Source organism: Sceloporus undulatus, chromosome 3 (genome assembly GCF_019175285.1).
Source record: "Sceloporus undulatus isolate JIND9_A2432 ecotype Alabama chromosome 3, SceUnd_v1.1, whole genome shotgun sequence".
NCBI lineage: Eukaryota > Metazoa > Chordata > Lepidosauria > Squamata > Phrynosomatidae > Sceloporus > Sceloporus undulatus.
This window is the reverse complement of record NC_056524.1, coordinates 4,446,816-4,466,472: the sequence shown is the minus strand read 5'-3', so window position 1 is coordinate 4,466,472 and position 19,657 is coordinate 4,446,816. Positions and strand designations below refer to the sequence as shown.

The 19,657-nt window shown below is 43.3% G+C and overlaps 2 protein-coding genes across 2 annotated transcripts in view; one reads left to right on the top strand and one right to left on the bottom strand.

Annotated features, from left to right (window-relative positions):
- The window catches only part of FAM168A (family with sequence similarity 168 member A), a 438,953-nt gene that overhangs the window by 296,318 nt on the left and 122,978 nt on the right, over positions 1–19,657 (bottom strand). The window lies entirely within an intron of this gene.
- The window catches only part of PLEKHB1 (pleckstrin homology domain containing B1), a 145,765-nt gene that overhangs the window by 30,045 nt on the left and 96,063 nt on the right, over positions 1–19,657 (top strand). Inside the window, exons 4-6 of the mRNA XM_042459632.1 lie at positions 8,851–8,953; positions 15,760–15,799; positions 19,140–19,242. Of these exons, the coding sequence (XP_042315566.1) occupies positions 8,851–8,953; positions 15,760–15,799; positions 19,140–19,242 (246 nt within the window). The remainder of the gene's footprint in view (positions 1–8,850; positions 8,954–15,759; positions 15,800–19,139; positions 19,243–19,657) is intronic.

Sequence of the window (19,657 nt, the reverse complement as noted above, 5' to 3'; positions counted from 1 at the left end):
GGCAACAAAGACTGCATTTGCACTACAGAAGTAATCCAGTTGGACACCACTTTAACTGCCATGGGTCAGTGCTGTCGTATTCTGAGATACGCAATTGTGGCAGCAGAATTCTCTGACAGAGAAGGCTAATAGTCTCACAAAAATACAGTTTCCAGAATTTCATAGCATTGATCCCTGGCAGTTAAAGTGGTGCTAAACTGGATTATTTCTGCAGTGTGGATGCAGCCAAAACAGGCTCTTTGGGCTTGCTTAGAACAGCCTCTTGTCCTGTTGTTATTTGCTGTCAGTCGGCTTCACCTTCTCCTGCAAGTGAGACTCCTCCAAGAGATCCCTGCTCAAGTCTTGCAAACTCAGCATCCTGGATGGAATCAATCCATCGGAAATGTCATCTTCCTGTTTTTGATGCTGTCTTCCATTTTTTCCAACTTTCCCTTTTCCAAGGAGTCGTGTCGTCTCACGTTGTGTCCAAGGACCATAGCCTCAGATTAGTCATTTGGCTCGGCCATGGAAACCCAGTGGGTGCCTTTGGGCAAGTCACACTCTCTCAGCCTTAGACTAGAGGATGGCAATGGCACCCCCCCTTCCCCGAGGAAATCTGGCTAAGAAAACCTCATGATAGGGTTGCCTTAAGGTCGACGTAAGTCAGAAATGACTTAAAGGCGCACAACAACACCCAAGTCATTTGGGTTAAATAGTAGATTTCATTTGGGATTTAGATCTGCTGGGGCCCAAGCAGAGCCTGGGGAAAATATGCTGGCTGGGGGTCTCTCCCCACCAAATTGTTCCAGATTAGGCTGAAGAACGGAGACTCAAGGGGTGCATCTACACTCCAGAAATAATGCAGTTTGGCACCACTTTAAGTGCTGGGGTGCATGTAATCCTGGGATTTGTACTTTTACAAGGTCTTTAGCCCTATCGGCTAAAGCATGCTGGTGCCCCACCAAACTACAAATCCCAGGGTTCTGTAGGATGGAGCCATGGCAGTTAAAGTGGTGTCAAACTGCATTATTTCTACAGTGCAGATGCATCCTAGGACTCTGGTTTGGACCAAGGTTTGAATTCCTACTTGGCCATAGAAACCTACTAGGTGACCTTGAGCAAGTCCCACTCTCTCAGCCCAAAAGGATGGTGACGTCAAACCTCTTCTGGAGAAATCTTGGTCAATAAAGCCCTATAGAGTTCCATAGCATTGAACCATGGCAGTTAAAGTGGTGTCAAACTGTATTATTTCCATAGTGCAGATGCAATAAAATAAAATAATAAAAATTTTATTTCTATCTCCCTTTTTGCCAAGCAATCAATGCGGCGTACAACAAGTTAAAATACATCCATATATACATAGTGCCCCAGTATAAGATTAAAAACTACATATTAAAATCCGACTAATCCAAATAATAATATCATGGGCAGAGTTCAATAAATGAGAGTCTTATTCATGGTTGAGTATTTTATTCCAGGAAGGCCTGCCGGAAGAGATCCATCTTAATGGCTTTTTTAAAGCTCTCTAGATTGGTAATTTGGGATCTCATCCGGCAGGCCATTCCATAAATTGGGAACGGCTGTAGAGAATGTCCTCTGGGAGGTCACAGTCAACCTGTTCTTTAAGGGCTATAGTAAATTCCTCCCAGAGGACCTGAGTGTACGGATCCCTTAGATAGGTTGGGCCCAAGCCATGTAGGGCTTTAAGTGTGATAACCAATACATTGTACTATGCCCGGAAACTGATAGGCAACCAGTGGAGTGACTTCAGTATTGGTGTTATATGGTCACTCCTTGCTGTTCCTGTGACCAATCTGGCTGCCAGATTCTGTACCAACTGGAGTTTCCGGACTAGGCACAAGGGTAGCCCCACGTAGAGCACATTGCAAAAATCAAGTCTTGAGGTTACCAGCGCATGTACTACGGTTTTGAGGTCACCCCGTTCCAGGAAAGGGCGCAGCTGGCATATCAGCTGAAGCTGATAAGAGGTGCTCTTGATGTCGCATTCACCTGATTCCTCATCTGAAGTGATGGGTCAAGAAGCACCCCCAGACTGCAAACACAGTCCTTTGAGGAGAGCAGGGGAAAGGAGCTGTTTCTCTGCATGTCCTGATTTTGGAAGTGTAACACTGAGCCATAGCAATTAAAGTGGTGTCAAAGTGCATTATTTCCACAGTGTAGATGCAGGAGAAAGGGATGATTTCTCTGTCCTAATCTTGGAAACAGGTTGAAAGGCTCATTTCTTGGGCTCCAATTAAGCCTGGTTTATTGTACTTTCTGGAGGCTTCCATGGCAAGGTAGAAAAATTCAGACACCTTTATTTGTGAAAACAGGTCCAACCTCAGTTTGCATGTAAGTCTCTTCTCTGGACTGCTGGCCTTGCTTGAATTTTGCCCTATCTCTTGGGTGTCTCTGGGAGCGTTGCCAGATCTTGTGCCGCTTGTTTTCCAGCCATCTCCCCAGAGCCCCAATTATTCCAATGGTTGCTTCAGTTGCAGAAACAAACCCAAAAATGCAGAAGCCTTGGCTCAGAGTAACCAGGTGTCCTAAACACAAAGCACTGCAAAATGTACGACATTCAAGACAAAATATAGGACATTACCAAATCCAAGCTAAAAAAAACATGTAATAAATATAAATCCATGCTTCTTAGTCGTGCTCAAAATGGAGGACATTTCATAATCCTTCTTGCATTGAAATGTAGGCTCTGTCCTGGGAAAGGAGGACGCCTGCTCACCCTGCCTTGGCTTAGCTTTCTTGCATGCTGTTATGTTTTATGAGGATCTTTTAGCCAGTAGATGAACGTTCGTTGAGTGACGTTTCAACCTTAGCATCTTGAGTGTCAAAATGTTTTTGAGATGGGGCTGGTTAAAGCTTGGAAAAGTTACTTTTTTAGAGGACAGCTCCCAGAATGCTCCAGCCAGAATGGCAGATTTGAGTGGTTGTGCTTGCATGCCAAGGTGGAGGATTTCACCCCGATGTGGAAGAAAATAGGTGTTTCTGCACAGGAGCCTGCACCAATGTGGCATAATGGTTTGAATGTTGGACTGCGACTCTAGAGATCAGGGTTCGAGTCACAGCCATGAAACCCACTGACTTGCTGAAAGGCTGGCTGGAACCCTGAACAGGAGGACTCCAAACCACAGTGTTTTTGTTACAGATCCCCTTTGAATTCCCTGCATTGCCTATGATTGATAAATGGAGCTCCCAGGTTTAGAAGACTCATAGAACTCTAGAGTTGGAAGAGCCCACAAGGGCTATCCAGTCCAACCCCATGCCATGCAGGAAATCTAAATCAAAGGATCCTCAACAGATGGCCATCCAGCCTTTGGTTAAAGACCTCCAAGGAGGGAGATTCCACTACACTCCAAGTGAGTTTGTTCCACTGTCGAACAGCCCTTACTGTCAGGAAGTTCCTCCTAATGTTGAGCTGGAATCTCTTTTCCTGCAATTTGCATCCATTGTACCGCGTTCCAGTCTCTGGAGCAGCAGAAAACAAGCTTGCTCCCTCCTCAATATGACATCCCTTCAGATATTTAAACAGGGCTATCATATTATTATTATTATTATTATTATTATTATTATTATTATTTATAAACCGCTTTTCCACAGATCAAAGCGGTGTACAGACAATTAAAACCATACAATTACAGAACTCTGAGCACAATCATTCGCCTTCAAGGGTAAGCAAGGAATTGATGGCAACAGGGTAGATAACTTCATTCTTCAGGGGGGAAGGCTTGACAAAAAAGAAGAGTTTTAAGCCTCTTTTTGAATGTTTCTAGGGGGGTTGTCAGACGGAGCTCCTCAGGTAGATCATTCCACATCCGTGGGGCCACCACTGAAAAGGCCATCTGGGATCTGGCAACATATTTGGAAGGTGGAATTACCAGTAAGTTCTTCCCGGTTGTTCTGAGTGTGCGGGGCGGATCATATGGGGAGATGCGGTCCCTCAAGTAACTCGGGCCCAAGCCATGTAGGGCTTTATAGGTAGTGACCAACACCTTGTATTGCGCTCAGAAGCGAATGGGCAGCCAGTGAAGATCTTTCAAGATAGGTGTTATATGGTCAAACCTGGACGCACCAGTGACCAATCTGGCTGCCATATTTTGTACTAATTGAAGCTTCCGGACTTGATGCAAGGGTAGCCCCATGTAGAGCGCATTACAAAAATCTAGATGAGAGGTTACCAGAGCATGTACCACAGTTTCAAGGTCCCTTTGGCCCAGAAAGGGTCACAGTTGGCGTATCAACCGAAGTTGATAGCAAGCACTTCTGACCATCGCATCTACTTGAGATGTCAACTGCAGGGACGAGTCCAGAAGTACTCCTAAACTGCGAACTTTGTCCTTCAGGGGAAGTGTGACCCCATTCAGGACAGGTGGATAAATTTCCTTCCTTGGGCCTGGGGAACCTATCACCAGTACTTCCGTTTTCTCTGGATTCAGGCTGAGTTTGTTTTCCCTCATCCAGCCCATTACCGACTCCAGGCAGGCATTCAGAGGAGAGACGCCATCCTTGGTCACTGCATCAGTTGGGGACACATATCACCTCTTAACTGTCTCTTCTCCAGGCTAAACATCCCCAGCTCCCTAAGTCCTTCCTCATAAGGCATAGTTTCTAGACCCTTCCGAATTTTACTTGCCCTCTATTGACTTGCTCCAGTTTCTCAATATCCTTTTTGAATTGTGGTGCCCAGAACTGGACACAGGAATCCAGTGGGGCCTGACCAAAGCAGAATACAATGGCACTATAACTTCCCTTGATCTAGATACTATACTTCTACTGATGCAGTCTAGAATTGAATTGGCTTTTTAACTGCTGCATCACACTGTTGACTCATGTGATCGACTAGGACTTCTAGGTTCCTTTCACACATTTGTCTCCTTAAGCCAGGTGTCCCCCATCCTATATCTATGCATTACATTTTTTATACCTAAGTGCAGCGTTACATTTCTTAGTTTTTTGTGGGTTTTTCAGGCTATGTGGCCATGTTCTAGCAAAGTTTCTTTCTGACGTTTCGCCAGCATCTGTGACTGGCATCTTCAGAGAAATTCTGAGTTTAATTACAGAGTTTAATTATATTTCTTCCTTTTGTAGTTCATTTTGCTAGTTTTGGCCCAACTTTCTAATCTATTGAGGTCATTTTGAATTTGGATCCTGTCCTCTGGGATATTAGCTATTCCTCCTAATTTGGTGTCAGTTGCAAATTTGATAAGCATACCCTCCATTCTTTCATCCAAGTCACTGATAAAGATGTTGAATAACAAACTGGGCTCAGGACAGAACCCCACTGGAAACCCCACTGGTCACTTCTCTCCAGGATGAAGAAGAACCATTGCTGAACATCTTTTGCATTCGGCCAGTCAACCAACAAACCCACCTAACAGTTGCATTTTACTAGTTTGTTTGCAAGAATGTCATCAGGGACCTTGTCAAAGGCCTGACTGAAATCAATATATGCTAATATAAGGGAGTCTTTTGCCTTTGTGCTTTGCCAGTGTGGTGTAGTGATTTGTGTGCTGGACTGTGGAGACCAGAGTTCAAATCCCTGCTCAAACATAAAAAGCAGTTGGTGACTTTGGGAAAGTCACACTTTCTCTGCCTCAGAGGATGGGAATGGCAACTCCCTTCTGAAAAAACTTGCCAAGAAAACTCTATGATCGATTTGCTTATGACTTGGAGGAACACAACAATAACAACAACTTGTTTGTAAGCTTTCCAGACATCTCCCGATGTCCTCTCTTGGAAGCAAGGTGCTGATCGAGAAGGAGCCTTGGATTGATGCAGCAGAGATGCTCTTATGCAATAATGCAACACTCCTCTGACCTTTGCTTTCTCTTTCTCTTTTTAGGAGCTGTAGTCCAAAATAAATGTTAAAAACTTTCCCAGGCTCTATTCTGGAACTTGACCCCCTGCGCTGTGAACCTTTCATAAGCTTCCGGCTAGTGAAACCCATTCTGTGCATCTTTTAAAAGGAACAAGAAAGATAATAATCCGTTGATTAATTACAAGATTGTTTGAGCCTGACATTGATCCCAGGCAAAGCAATGAAAAGTCTTCATTAATAAAGATTACAAGCCGGAATTTTAATCAACGTTTTCAGCAGAGTTTAATGAACAGTAGACCTGATTAAGTGAAAAGCCTCTTTTATTGTTTTTATTTAATAAGATCATGTTTCGTTGGTTGCCAAGCCCTTGACTTCTCTTTCCCAGCATTTAATTATTTAAAGGTTTTATAAGCCAGCATAGTGTAATGGTTTGAGTGTTGGATGAAGACCCTGGGAGATCAAGATTCAAACCCCTGTTCAGCCCTGGAAGGCCCCTGGATGACTTTGGGCAAGTCACACTCTCTCAGCCTCAGAGGAAGGCAAAGGAAAACCTATGAAGAAATCTTGCCAGGAAAACCCTAGGATAGGGTCACCTTAGGGCAGCCTTTCTCAAATAGTGGGGTGGGCCCCCCAGGGGGGGGGCGCGAGGCTCTGTTATGCAGAGGTGTACTTATAACAATTTTATAGACAAATGATACTATTTACAGTCGCGCGGGGGGGCCCAAAATGTTTTCTTCTTCCTAGGGGGGCATATCAGAAAATAATTGAGAAGCACTGCCTTAGGGTAACCATGGGCCCAAAAAGAAAGGCCAAAATAAAGCTGCTTCGGGTCACTTTGGAGGTATGCTGTTTAAATGACACATGCATCTTGAGAGGCTGGAAGCTGCACCAAAGCTGCGCTCTAATCCTTAGGACTGGAGCATGGCTTTGGTGTGGCTTCCTGACTCTTAGGATGCATGCATCTTTTAAACAGCATACCTTCAAAGTGACCTGAAGCAGCTTTATTTTGGCCTGCCTGTTCAGGCCCCATAAGACCAAAATACATCTAGCCAAAGAAATCAGAATACATCCAGCAAAGAAAATTCCCATGATGAGGTTGCCATAAATCAAAGTCGACTTGAAGGCATGTAAGCACAGAATAACAAAATATGTGATGGCTTGCCTTTTAGGGCATGCTGTTTCCACAATTTGGGGTACAAGACAATGCTTTAAGACATGGTTTGAGATGGTAAATGATGCTCGCTCACAAAGAATCTCTTTGCCCCTGGCCAAACATTGACACAGGAGATTATCAGATGGGGGACAGATGCAAATCCTGTCCTTATTCCATCCATCACAGCGATTGCGCAAAAGACATTCACATATTCACACTGATCCTATCATTAAACTGTCAGTGAAGTGGAATTGCATTAACACATTTTTCCGTTACTACAAAATGAAGGGCAAGGACAGGATGATTCCACTTCAATGATGGCACAATGATAGGATAAATGTGACATCATGTGAAAGCCTTTCGCACGATCACGGTCAATTGCAATTTAGTGATGGGACACTAACGGGATAAGCGTGATGTGAAAATCTTTTCGCGACTGTGCTGTAAGGACAGAACAAGGACATCCCATCCTCTGTCTGATCATCTCCACATAGAATTCAAAGATATAGCCATGTTAGTCTGTAGAATCAGTATGCCATATATATGTCTGTCTCTGGTTTCCACTCCACTACATGCATCAGAGGAAAGTAGACTGAAGTCTAGAAAAGCTCATGCTGCCAACTTCTTTATTTCAGTTAGTCTCAAAGATGCTGTAACATCGCTCCTTCTATAAAGTGGCATAATCAAGGTTTGCCTTTTGGAAATTATGTTTCTGAAATATTTTCAAACTATGGATCCTTGAATCTGTGGATAAAAAATCTATGGATAAGGAAGGCTGACTGTATTAGGGGAAAAGGTGGGATATGAATGAATAAAATAATATGCGAAGTCGAATGTTTTCATGGACGGAATCCATAGTTTTTTGTGCGTTTTTTAGGGCTATGTGGCTGTGTTCTGGAAGAGTTTATTCCCAACGTTTTGCCAGCATCTGTGGATGGCATCTTCAGAGGAAGATAAAGATGCTAGCCACAGATGCTGGTGAAATATCAGAAATAAACTCTTCTAGAACACAGCCACATAGCTCTAAAACCCACAAAACCCCTACTTGAGAGTATGTATTTTCCCTGGAAGAAGATTGACCATCCACTATGAAGCCAAGCCCTCCCTCCAGTCCATCTGCCTTGGTCCAGGCCTCGGAGGTAGAGAGGAACTGCTGGACCTCTTACCCTTTCCCTCCACCGCCCCCTTCTCCTTCTGTGTCATGTCTTTTTAGGTTGTAAGCCTGAGGGCAGGGAACCGTCTAACTAAAAAGATTGTATGTACAGCACTGTGTAAATTTACAGCGCTTCATAAATAAAGGTTAATAATAATAGTAATAATAATAATAATAACAAAAACCCCAATAAAATAATTATGACAGCTGCATCCTGTTAGTGAGCTACAATGTCATAAGTTAGACTTATGGTATCTTAACTGTTTTCTATTTATAAGTATGATCGTGGTACCATTGCAATGATGGTAAATGCCCCTGAAACTCACTGTAAAATCCAACCAGGTGTACCCAGGGATTGGTCTCTGTGGTGTCGGTGGGTGGATCGCTGAAGGATTATGCATCCAGTTCCCTCCTGGCATAAGGGAGCTGGATCTGTAACCAACTAGCACCACACTCACTACTTCTGGAGAACTACATCCCTGGATGTCAGCTGGCTAGATTTGAAGGTGGCTTTGGGGAGGTTTTCGGGTTAGGAGATGGAGCACAGCTATGCTGCTGAGGCTCCAACTATATCTGCTGCCAGATCTTGGCTGACACCAACCAGATCCCAGCTGTTATAAAATAACAAAAGCCAACCAATGAAATCAAAACAGACCCTTGCAGATGAAGAACGCCATATGCTTGTCTTTCTAATTAACTCTCTGTGTTTGTCTGTCGTCCTCTTTTGTTTTCCAGACATTCAGCCTCCTGAAGGAAGAACCCGCGAGTGTCTCATGTGCATTGTGCAAAGGGATGGCTCCAAAACCATGCTCTGCGCGGAGAGCGAGGATGATGCCGTGTAAGTCATGGCAGGGTTGCTTATCCACAAGCCCAGCTGATGGCTACAACCCAGGGCTATTGATAGGCCCTGGGTAAAAAAGTGTTATAAGAGTGATGCATTATGGATATTTGTGGATATTTATTCATTGCCACTATCCTCATTCCACTAGGAATCTCCAAGTCCTCCAGTGCAACTCTGAGGTCAACATCTGCCAGAATCATGCTGGAGGACCTCAAATGCCCAGAGAAGTGTTTTCTCTAGGAACTTTTAGGTTCTCCAGCACAACTCTATGGTCAATTTCTAGCAGAGTTGTGTTGGAGGATCTAGAGATTCCTGGAGAGAACATATTCATCAAAACCACAAATAATAAAATCTGCAAAAATCAAAGCCGCAAATGCGGAGGGCCAGCTGTACATAGAAGCTTTGGAGCTGAGTCACAGGACTTTATCACATGGAGGAAATCCTGTGCAAAGACGGGTTTAAAAAGCTGGAGAAAAAAAAACCCACAAAAGCGGGTTGGTTTTCACACATCGTTGTTAAAGTGATGTTAACCTGGAAGTAGACAAAAGCCATTCCTTTTTACTTTTGGGATTTTCCTAAAGTAAAAAAGAGCAGCTTTTATCTACTTTCCGTCTACTTTCTGTTTGGGTTATCACCACTTTAACAATGACGTCATGTGAAAATCACCCCGCTTTTGCAGGTTCTTCCGATTTAAACCTTCATTTCTGCATGGGATTTTCCTTGTGTGATAAACTCCATAGAATAATAGAGTTGGAAGGGACCACAAGGGACATCCAAACTGTTGCCATATATGAATAAAGCACCCTTAAAAGATGACCCCCAAATTCTCCTTAAGGACCTCCAAAGTCCACCACTGCCCCAAAATAACCCCTTCCATTATCAAATAGCTTCGAGTGTTGGGACATTCTTCTTAAGATTTGGGTGGAATCTTTTTTCCTGCAGCTTGAATCCCTTGATCCAGATCCTAGTCTGGTTCCATCTTGCATGTGACCAATGGCACTATGGCACTGCAACTCTGAACTATACTGTTATGCAACCAGTTGCACAATTCAGCATCATTCCATTTTGGACTTGTCTTGCCAAAAGTGTGCTAGGTACACACACATGGGAGGCCACCCCTGGACTGGGAAAGATTGGGAGTTAGAGAACTTTAGGATGCTGACTTGGGATAATAGGTATAGCAACCAAACACATACAGGAGGCTACCCCTGAGTAGGAAAGGCTGGTTGTAGGAGTACTGAAGGGCACTAACAGGATAATGGGAGTTGTATTCAGGCAGATAGGGAGGCTGCCTCTGACTAGGAAAGGCTGGGGGTACTTTAGAACACTGGATAATGGGAGTTGTCAACAGGCAGATATAGAAGCTGGCTCTGATTGGGAAACGATGGGAATTAGAGAACTTTAGGATACAAGCTGGGGATAAATGGGAGTTGTAGTCAAACACATTTGGAGGCTGCCTCTTACTGGGGAAGGCTGGTTCTTAGAGTATTTTGGAAGAGCCTCCCAACATGGGATGTTCTTCTCCCTTGGTTTTTTGGCAGCATTGTTTATACTTAATGGCTGCTTTGGTGTCTCAGGAACCTCCTTTTGGAACCAAACGGTTTCCTTTAGGGATGCGGTAACTCTGGAAAACTCTCCACCCCTTTAGGCCAGCTTTGTGTTGTTGGTGCCTACGGGTGTTTTCCCTCTCCTCCTCTTAGTGATAGCCGGCTCTGAAATGTTGCAGCCTGGGAGATGAACTCTGGTTTGAAGGTGATGCATGCAGTGATTTACTCCAAAGATTAACACAGAATTAGATGACTTAAAAAATATTTTAAAATTATTTCCTTCTAAAATTGTTGTGTGCCTTTAAGTTAATTCTGATTTATGGCAACCCTAAGGCGACGCTATCATGGGGTTTTCATGGCAGAATTTGTTTAGAGATATGTATGCACACACACACACACTTTTTTTATTCCTGTTTCCAAGAAGACCAGGTTTTTTTTGTTTCTAATGGTCTCCTTCTCAGAAGATTTGGTTATTGAAATTATATGATTTAGTAGTGATGGAGAGATTGTTAACACATGATAAAACTTCAAATAGATTTAGGAAAGAGTGGAAGATGTTGATTGACTCTATGGAAAATAAGGGAGATTCTATTATGGTTTTAGGTGTTTGCAAGGCTGCTATAAGAGAGCCAGTTTGGTACAGCAGTTTGACAATTGGACAATGAATCTGAAGAAAACAGTTCAAATCCCAGCTAGAATATTTTTTAAAAGCATATTAGGTGACCTTGGGAAAGTCACAATAATTTAAAAAAGGATCTTTATTATTAGTTTGGTCAATGTAATGGGGTTTTTTTAGATTTAAACAACAACAACAACACATTAATCTTTGAATAAACCAGAGGGAGTTAGACAAGGAATGTAAAAGAACCATAGTCAGCTTTGCTGGAATCCCTTCTTTCCCTGTTTGTTTTTTGTTAGGTTTTTATGTTTCTGTGGAGTTTATCACACGGGACGCATCCTGAGCAGAAACTTGATTTAAAGTGGAGAAAACCTGCAAAAGTGGGTTATTTTTCATACGACGTTTGGGGTTCACCCGAGAAGAAATTAGAAATGACTACAAAAGCAGGTAGCTTTTCAGATGACATTTGCATGAATGAGAAATAACGCAACATTAATCTGAACTCAAAGCTGACCAAATCCTTTCAGTTTTACTTTCAGGAACTTCCTGAAAGTAAAAAGGAGTGTTTTGTTGACTTTGTGTTCGGATTGATGTTGCGTTATTTCTCATTGACGCAACTGCATCTGAAAAACTACCTGCAAAAGCGGGGTTTTTGAGGATTTTAAAATCCTGTTTCTACAGGATTTAGCCAATTTGGCTCAGTGTGATAAAGTGCTGTGTTAGTTCATGTTAGTTTTGTTTGTTGTTATTTAGACTTGTTGTTCCACGTTGTATGTTTCCTTGCATGTCTTTTAGATCTGCACCTGTTTGTATATTTTGTTGGTTAATAAAAATACTAGATAGATAGATAGATAGATAGATAGATAGATAGATAGATAGATAGATGTAAGGGCTCCAGTTTGGGATAGCCTCAGCCATGTACGTCCAGCATGTCCGATCGTGTGCTATGCTTATGTGTGGCTTGAGGGCTATTTGTAGAATGTGACCAAAGGCTAGTAGTTTTTTCCCCAGCTGGCCCTGCAAAGTGACCTCGGCCGATAATTATAGATGCCTCAGATGCATCAAGTGACGTTGATGTTAGGGAAGGTAGAGATGGTTCCCCCTGCAATCCCATTAGAGAAATCCTTCTGTCAGTTGTGATAATGCATCCAGTGTGATGGCCAAGTGCATCATCAGCATGTAGAAAATGCCAGGGCAGTGCCATAGTGACATGCCCATCGTCTACAGAATGGCAGATGTGTGTTTACTCTTGGTACGGTGATGAAGAACGTAAAAGAGTGTGCAGATTAATTAATCTTATTTATATGCCCCCTTTCTCCAGAACTGGACTCAAGGTGGCTCATAAAAGATGCTTAAAAACAGCAACAACAAAACAACACTTTTAAACAATAAATTCCATAGTCTATCCTCTCTGAAGATGCAAACGTCAGGAATAAACTCTTCTAGAACATGGCCATGGAGCCCCCAAAACCCACAAAAAACTATGGATGCTGGTCATAAAAGCCTTTGACTTCACATTTCCGTGTGTGTGTGTGTGTGTGTGTGTGTGTGTGTGTTTGGCAGCGTTGTTTATACTTAATGGCTGCTTTGGTGTCTCAGGGACCTCCTTTTGGAACCAAACGGTTTCCTTTAGGGATGCGGTAACTCTGGAAAACTCTCCACCCCTTTGGGCCAGCTTTGTGTTGTTTACACACTGGTGTCTAGGGGGGTTTCTCTCTCCTCCCCTTGGTGATAGCTGGCTCTGAAATGTTGCAGCCCGAGAGATGAGCCATGATTTGAAGGTTATGCAAACAGCAGTTTACTCCAAAGAGTTAGATAAATTTTTTAAAATGTTTTAAAACTTCTTTCCTTTTTAAATTGTTGCGTACCTTTAAGTTAATTCTGATTCATGCAAATCCTGTGGCAAAGCTATCATGGGTGTTTTCTCTCCACTCGGTTGGGATATGAGCTCTGCCTTGAGAGTTATGCCTATAGTGAATTGCTTCAGAGAAAGAAGATGCAGAGCATTAAAAATTAGGTGATATTTTTTATAAAGAATAATATCTTCCTTTTCTTGTTGTTGTTGTGTGCCTTCAAGTCATTTCTGACTGGCGGCAACCCTAAGGCAAACCTTTCATGGGGTTTTCATGTCAAAATTTGTTAGAGAAAGTTTGCTTTTGCTTTTGCCTTCCTCTGAGGCTGAGAGAGTGTGACTTTCCCAAAGCCATCCATGGGGTTTCCATGATCGAATTGGAGTTTGAACCCTGGGCAACTAATAACAACAGAATCATAGTCCAGTGCTCAAACCATGACACCATGCTGGCTGCCTTGGATATAGGACAATGTATGAATATTTTTCATCATGAATAAGTAAGCGAAAGGAGGACAACAAGATGCATTGTGTGTCTGCTGGGTTTGTTGAGCCCACAGAGTTATGCCAGCGTGGGTTAGGCTTCCATCTAGCCTCTCTCTTTCTGTCTCCCCCCCCCTGCAACCCAATCCTGCAATCCAGCTACATTGGCCCCAAAAGCACCAGGTCCGCCAAGTGTGCAGATTCCAGACAGGGCACATGAGTGGTTGGGATCGCCTGACAAAATGGGTTCATTGTGATTTTGCAAGAGTTATGGCACAAACGTCTCATGCTTAGTGGCTGAATAACTTCCTTGACTGCAACGCTGCAAGCTCAGAATGCCCAGGTTCTCTAGCATCCAGGATGTATCATACTTTCCCAATTTGTCAGGGACAGTCCCAGTTAATCCTCTGCCCTCCCACTTTCTCAGCTGGTTTTGAAATGTCCCAGTTTCTCTCTCCTCTTCCTGCTTTCCTCTCTTTGTCTTCAGCTTATTTCCATTGCTGCAAACAAAGTTCACAGGACAAAAGTAGTTTACATCCAGTTAATACCCAGAGGACAGGATTGAAATTCAAAATGAAATCAATAGGTTAGAAAGCTGGTCCAAAAGCTAACAAAATGAATTTCAACATGGAGAAATGTAAGGTGCTGTACTTAGGCAGAAAAAATGAAATGCATATATATAGGATGGGCGACTCCTGGCTTAAGGAGACTTATATGTGTGAAAGAGATCTAGGAGTTCTAGTAGAACACAAGTTTAACATGAGTCAACAGTGTGATGTGGCGGCTAAAAAGGCCAATGTGACTCTAGGCTGCACCAAGAGAAGTATAGTGTCTAGATCAAGGAAAGCACTAGTGCCACTCTATTGCTCCTGTCAGACCTCATCTGGAATAATCCTTTGTCCAGTTCTGGGCCCCACAATTCAAAAAGGATGTTGATAAATTGGAGCATGTCCAGAGGAGGGCCGCCAAAATGGTGGTCTAGAAACCATGCCTTATGAGGAGACACTGAGGGAGCTGGCTGTGTTTAGCCTGGAGAAGAAAAGATTAAGAGGTGATATGATTGCCCTCTTTAAGTATTTGAAGGGGTGTCATATTGAGACTGGAGCAAGCTTGTTTTCTGCTGCTCCAGAGAATAGGACCCGGAACAATGGATGCAAACTGCAGGAAAAGAGATTCCAGCTCAATATTAGGAGGAACTTCTTGACAGTAAGGGCTGTTCGACAGTGGAACAAACTCCTTCCTCGGAGTGTAGCGGAGTCGCCTTCCTTAGAGGTCTTCAAACAAAGGCTGGCCATCTGTCGGGGATGTTTTGACTGAGAGTTCCTGCATGGCAGAATGGGGTTGGACTGGATAGCCCTTGCGGTCCCTTCCAACTCTATGATTCTATGATTCTATTTCAATGTGGGGGAAAGACCAGTGGTCAGGCATAGTTTTAACTTTGCTAGTTGTTTATGTTACAACTGTTACCATTACATTCAGTGATATATGGGAGTTACAATTGATAAGTAAATTAGTATAAAAAACTACTAAAGATTCTGTATGGGTGTAGTATGAGAGGAGGAGGGTTGCACCATGAGTTACCAACTCCAGTGACGTCACTGGAGAGGACAGGACAATAGGGGGCAAAATCAGCCTTTCCCAGTCTGCTTGGACAAAAGGAAACTGCTGCACCCTCTTCTTGTGTGTATGCTTTTCCTCATTAATACAGTACCTTTTCCCATCTTGATCACACTCTGAAGTTCCACATGTATCCCAGTTTTCATCTGTGAAATGTTGGAAAGGATGATATATCTCTCTGCATGGCATAGTGGTTTGAATGTTGGACTAGGACTCTGGAGACCAGAGTTTGATTCCAGTTCAGCCATGAAACCCACTGGGTGACATTGGGCAAGTCACACTCTCTCAGCCTCAGGGGAAGGCAATGGTCAAACCCTCTCTGAACAAATCTTGCCAAGAAAACCCAATAATAGGCTTGCCTTAGAGTTAGTCGGAAAAGACTTGAAGGCACACAACAACAACAACATTTATTTTACAAAATAAGTTCCTGGTCCTTCAGAAAGTAAGAATAAGTTGCCCTGAGATGAACTTCTGAGGTCTCCTTCAGAAGGAGCAGAAGCTGTTTTGAAAGAGTTAGGAGGATCCTCATTCAAAGACCCATTAGACCTCCAAGAAAAGAGTGTTCCCTGAGTTTCTTTCTGCAAAATCTGTGGGAGGAGGAGGAACATTGGCAAGGGGAGTGCTTTTTCACATTTCTGTCTCTGCCGGCACCGTTTGCTGACCTGATGCTATTGTGGTTTTCTTGCAGAGCCTGGAAGATGGCAATTCTGGAGACCAAAGCAACCCAGGTGAGTGGAGGTGGAAGATAACCACAACTTCTTTGTTTACAGCCCACCTGGTGGACGTTGCAGTCCAGCTTCATCTAAAAGTCGACGCATTGTCCACCTCTTTGAGCCATCCCACCTTCCTTGGTTTGGGTGTTGGGCTATGACTCTGAAGACCATGGTCTGATTCCCAGCTTGGCCATGAAACCCACTGGATGAATTTGGCAAGTCACACTCTCTCAGCCTCAGGAGAAGACAATGGCAAACCTCCTCTGAACAAATCTTGCCAAAAAAAATGCCACGATAGGGTTGCCACCTGTTGGAAACGACTTGAAGGCACACAACAACAACAACAACATAACTTCCAGTTTCCTCATCACAAAATGTCTATTGTACAGGTGAATGAAGCCTGAATTGATTTCATTATAGACCACCCCAAGACCCCATGATCTAGGGCAAGATATACCTGTTCATAAATAAATAACCAAGCTACCCGCCGCTTACCCAGCTTGGGTATCTTTAGCCTGGAGAAGAGAAGATTGAGGGTTGACATGATGGTCATCTTTAAACCTGCAAGGATCGCAGGGCTGCATCTGCACTGCAGAAATAATGCAGTCTGACATTGCTTCAACTGCCATGGATCCTGGGATTTTTACTTTGCTGTGGCACCAGAGCTCTCTGACAGAGAAGGCTAAATATCTCACAAAACTACAACTCCATAGCATCAAGCCATGGCAGTTAAAGCGGTGTCAAATTGCATTATTTCTGCAATGCAGAGGCAGCCTAGGCAATGAACGGATTCCAATTGCAAGAAAAGAGATTCCACCTAAACATTCGGAAGCATTTCTTGACGTAGAAATCAAATTATAGCCATGTTAGTCTGTAGAATCAGTATGTAGAGAGATCTTGCAGGCTCACTGAAAGAAAGAAGTTGGCAGCATGAGCTTTTCTAGACTTTAGTCTACTCCTTCAGATGCATTTAGCGGAATGGAAACCAGGGACAGACATATATATGCCACTGGTATGTGAGAATGTCAATTCAAATTCAAAATCCTTTGTGTATGGAAATGAAATAGCAAGTCCTGTTTAAAGGATGGAACATTAAGAACATTAAATGACCATCGTTGAAATGGGACTTGCTACTTCATTTCCATACACAAAGGATTTTGAATTTGAATTGACATTCTCACATACCAGTGGCATATATATGTCTGTCCCTGGTTTCCATTCCACTAAATTCATCTGAAGAACTTGACTGTAAGATCTGTTGGACAGTGGAAAAGATTGCCTTGGAGGATGGTGGAGTCTCCTTCTTTGGAGGTCTTTAAACAGAGGTTGAATGACCATCTGCCAGGAGTGTTGTAGTTGTGTATTCCTGCATGGCAGAAGGGGACTGGATTAGATGGCCCTTGCTTCCGTTTCCATACCTCCTGAAAAGAGAGTGATAGGGAAGACGAGGGCGGCGTTGTCCCTGCATCAGTCTCTGAGGCCCCTGACCTCACATTCCCTTTACTCAAGAGTCAGAAAAGTCATTTCCCGTACCGTTGTGGCTCTATTTTAAACCAAGCTGCTTTCCAGTTTCCAGATCAATAAGTCCGATCAGGCTGCCAATTTTTCTGATGTCACGGAGCCCCCAGGCATTCTGGAAGAGTGCAAAAAGCCTTGTGAAATCAAAGCCTCAGCTGGCTTTCTAAAGAAAACATAACTGGAATGGGAAATCCAGCTGTCCTTTCTTTTCCTCATTGCTTCCAGTCAGCAGCATCCCACCCATCTCTCTCTTTACCGTCCGTCTTCCTTTGCCTTTTCTCTTGTATCTCCAACCTGTCTCCTAAGTATTAGAAATCTGTGCCAGCATCTTGAGTGAGGCTTTTCCCTTTGATAAAACTCAAGTTCTTTTTTTCTTTTTCTTTTTTTGAAATGCACATGGGAACATTGTGTGACATGATATTTGCTCAAGTATCAGCTGCCAGGGTGGTGAGAAAAGGGCATCTTGACCAAGGAGCACAACTCCCAGAATTAAACAGCAACTGGCCAAGAAGGTCATACTCGCTGATTTTGCTGTTTGTAAAAGGGCATGTCTTAAGGGAGGGAATAATGAAATGGCAAGCTGGAAACTGTACTTTATAATTTTGAAATCCGGAGATGTCTGTTGTCTCAGCTGAAGAAGACCTTGATGTCGAAATGGCTGTACAACTCCGGAGGGAGCCGTCTTGCTACCTGTGCCACCTTGCTTCCTTCCTGACCTGAATTATCACCATTTATTTGAATTATTGCCTCTTATTGACTGCCCATGGATTAGTTATTTGTTTTATAATCATATTTGATGACAAAGATTCCACAGAACTGTATGCACTCTTTGAGAAGAGGATTTTTTTCTACATTTAGCTGCTGCCATATTTAGTTTACAGCAGAACTTTGGAAGATTTGGACTATATTGGACTTTTCATTGGCAGTTTCATTGGTAGCTATACGTATGGTGATTAAATATTTCACTGCTTATCCTTAGATATTGGTGTTGACACACATGAATATATTTTGATACATAAAGCTTTTCCCCCCAGTATCTTCATTGGTTTTTAGTACATGTACTTTGGGATACTTGTACCTGAAAAGGACATGGTTTTTGATAGTGAAATTCTCTACCAGCCTTAACAACAGGGAGCCAGCATGGTGCAGTGGTTTGAGCATTGGTCTACAGCTCTGGGTTCGATTCTCACTCAGCCATGAAAGCCACTGGGTGACCATGGGCAAGCCACTCTCTCTCAGCCTCAGGGGAAAGCGATGGCAAACCTCCTCTGAACAACTTTTGCCAAGAAAACCCCATGATAGCCTTAGGGTCGCCATCAGTTGGAAATGACTTGAAGGCGCACAGCAACAAAAAGTACACAACAACCAAACTTCCCCTCAAAAGCCACCTTTAAGCTGTTGTAAGCTTCCCCAAACCAAGTTTACCGGAGGTGAGGAAACCAACAGACAAGCATCCAACAATGTTCTTAAGCAGGTCCCCAACTACGTTTCTGCATAGGTCTTAGGATACCTTGACACTATGCATTAGAAGCGATGTGCAGTGTATGGCCTATGGCCCACATGTGGCCCATGAATCCCACTTTGGTGTCCCCTGGAGCTTCCTACCAGTCCATGAAAGACACAGTTTTTAAAAATAAAATGCGGATATTTTCCAACATGGAGAAGTCCCTGTCACTGTTTACCATCTATTTCCTCTCAGGCTGGAGAGGAGACTTTTTGATCATGATCCCAGTGCAAAGGCAGGAGGATGCGGAAATTAGTGCCTGGCTCTCAGGCTGTCCTGGCTTCTGAATGTCTTGCAGTTAACGTTTATTTGCTCCACTTCTTATCTTTCCAGATCCACTTGTACGACCCTTACGACGACTATTACCAGACGGTGCCCCTCGACTCCCACCAGACGATGTATGTCAGCAATGATTACTATGGCCAGCAGTATGGAGGTATGCACCTGCCCTCTTTCATCCCCTCCCTGGGATATATGGATTTTTTGCTCAGCTGCGTTAGCAAAGAACTGGGTTAGCAAAAGGTTAGCAAAGGGCTTCTCAAGAGTGAAGTCTAAGGCTTTCATGACTGGAATCCATAGTTTTTTGTGAGGTTTTCGGGCTTTGTGGCCGGGTTCTGGAAGAGTTTATTCCTGACGTTTCACCAGCAGAGTTGCGCTGGAGGACCTAGAGATTCCTAGAGAGAACATATTGATCAAATCTAGAAATAACCTAATCCGCAAAACTCAAAGCTGCAAATGTGGGGGGTTGTCTGTACTGCAAGGTTTGTTTCAACTGAACGTATGTTAACTGAAGGATTCTTTCTGAATGGCATTTCTTGCACTATAAAATAAAGTGATTCATATGAAACTGA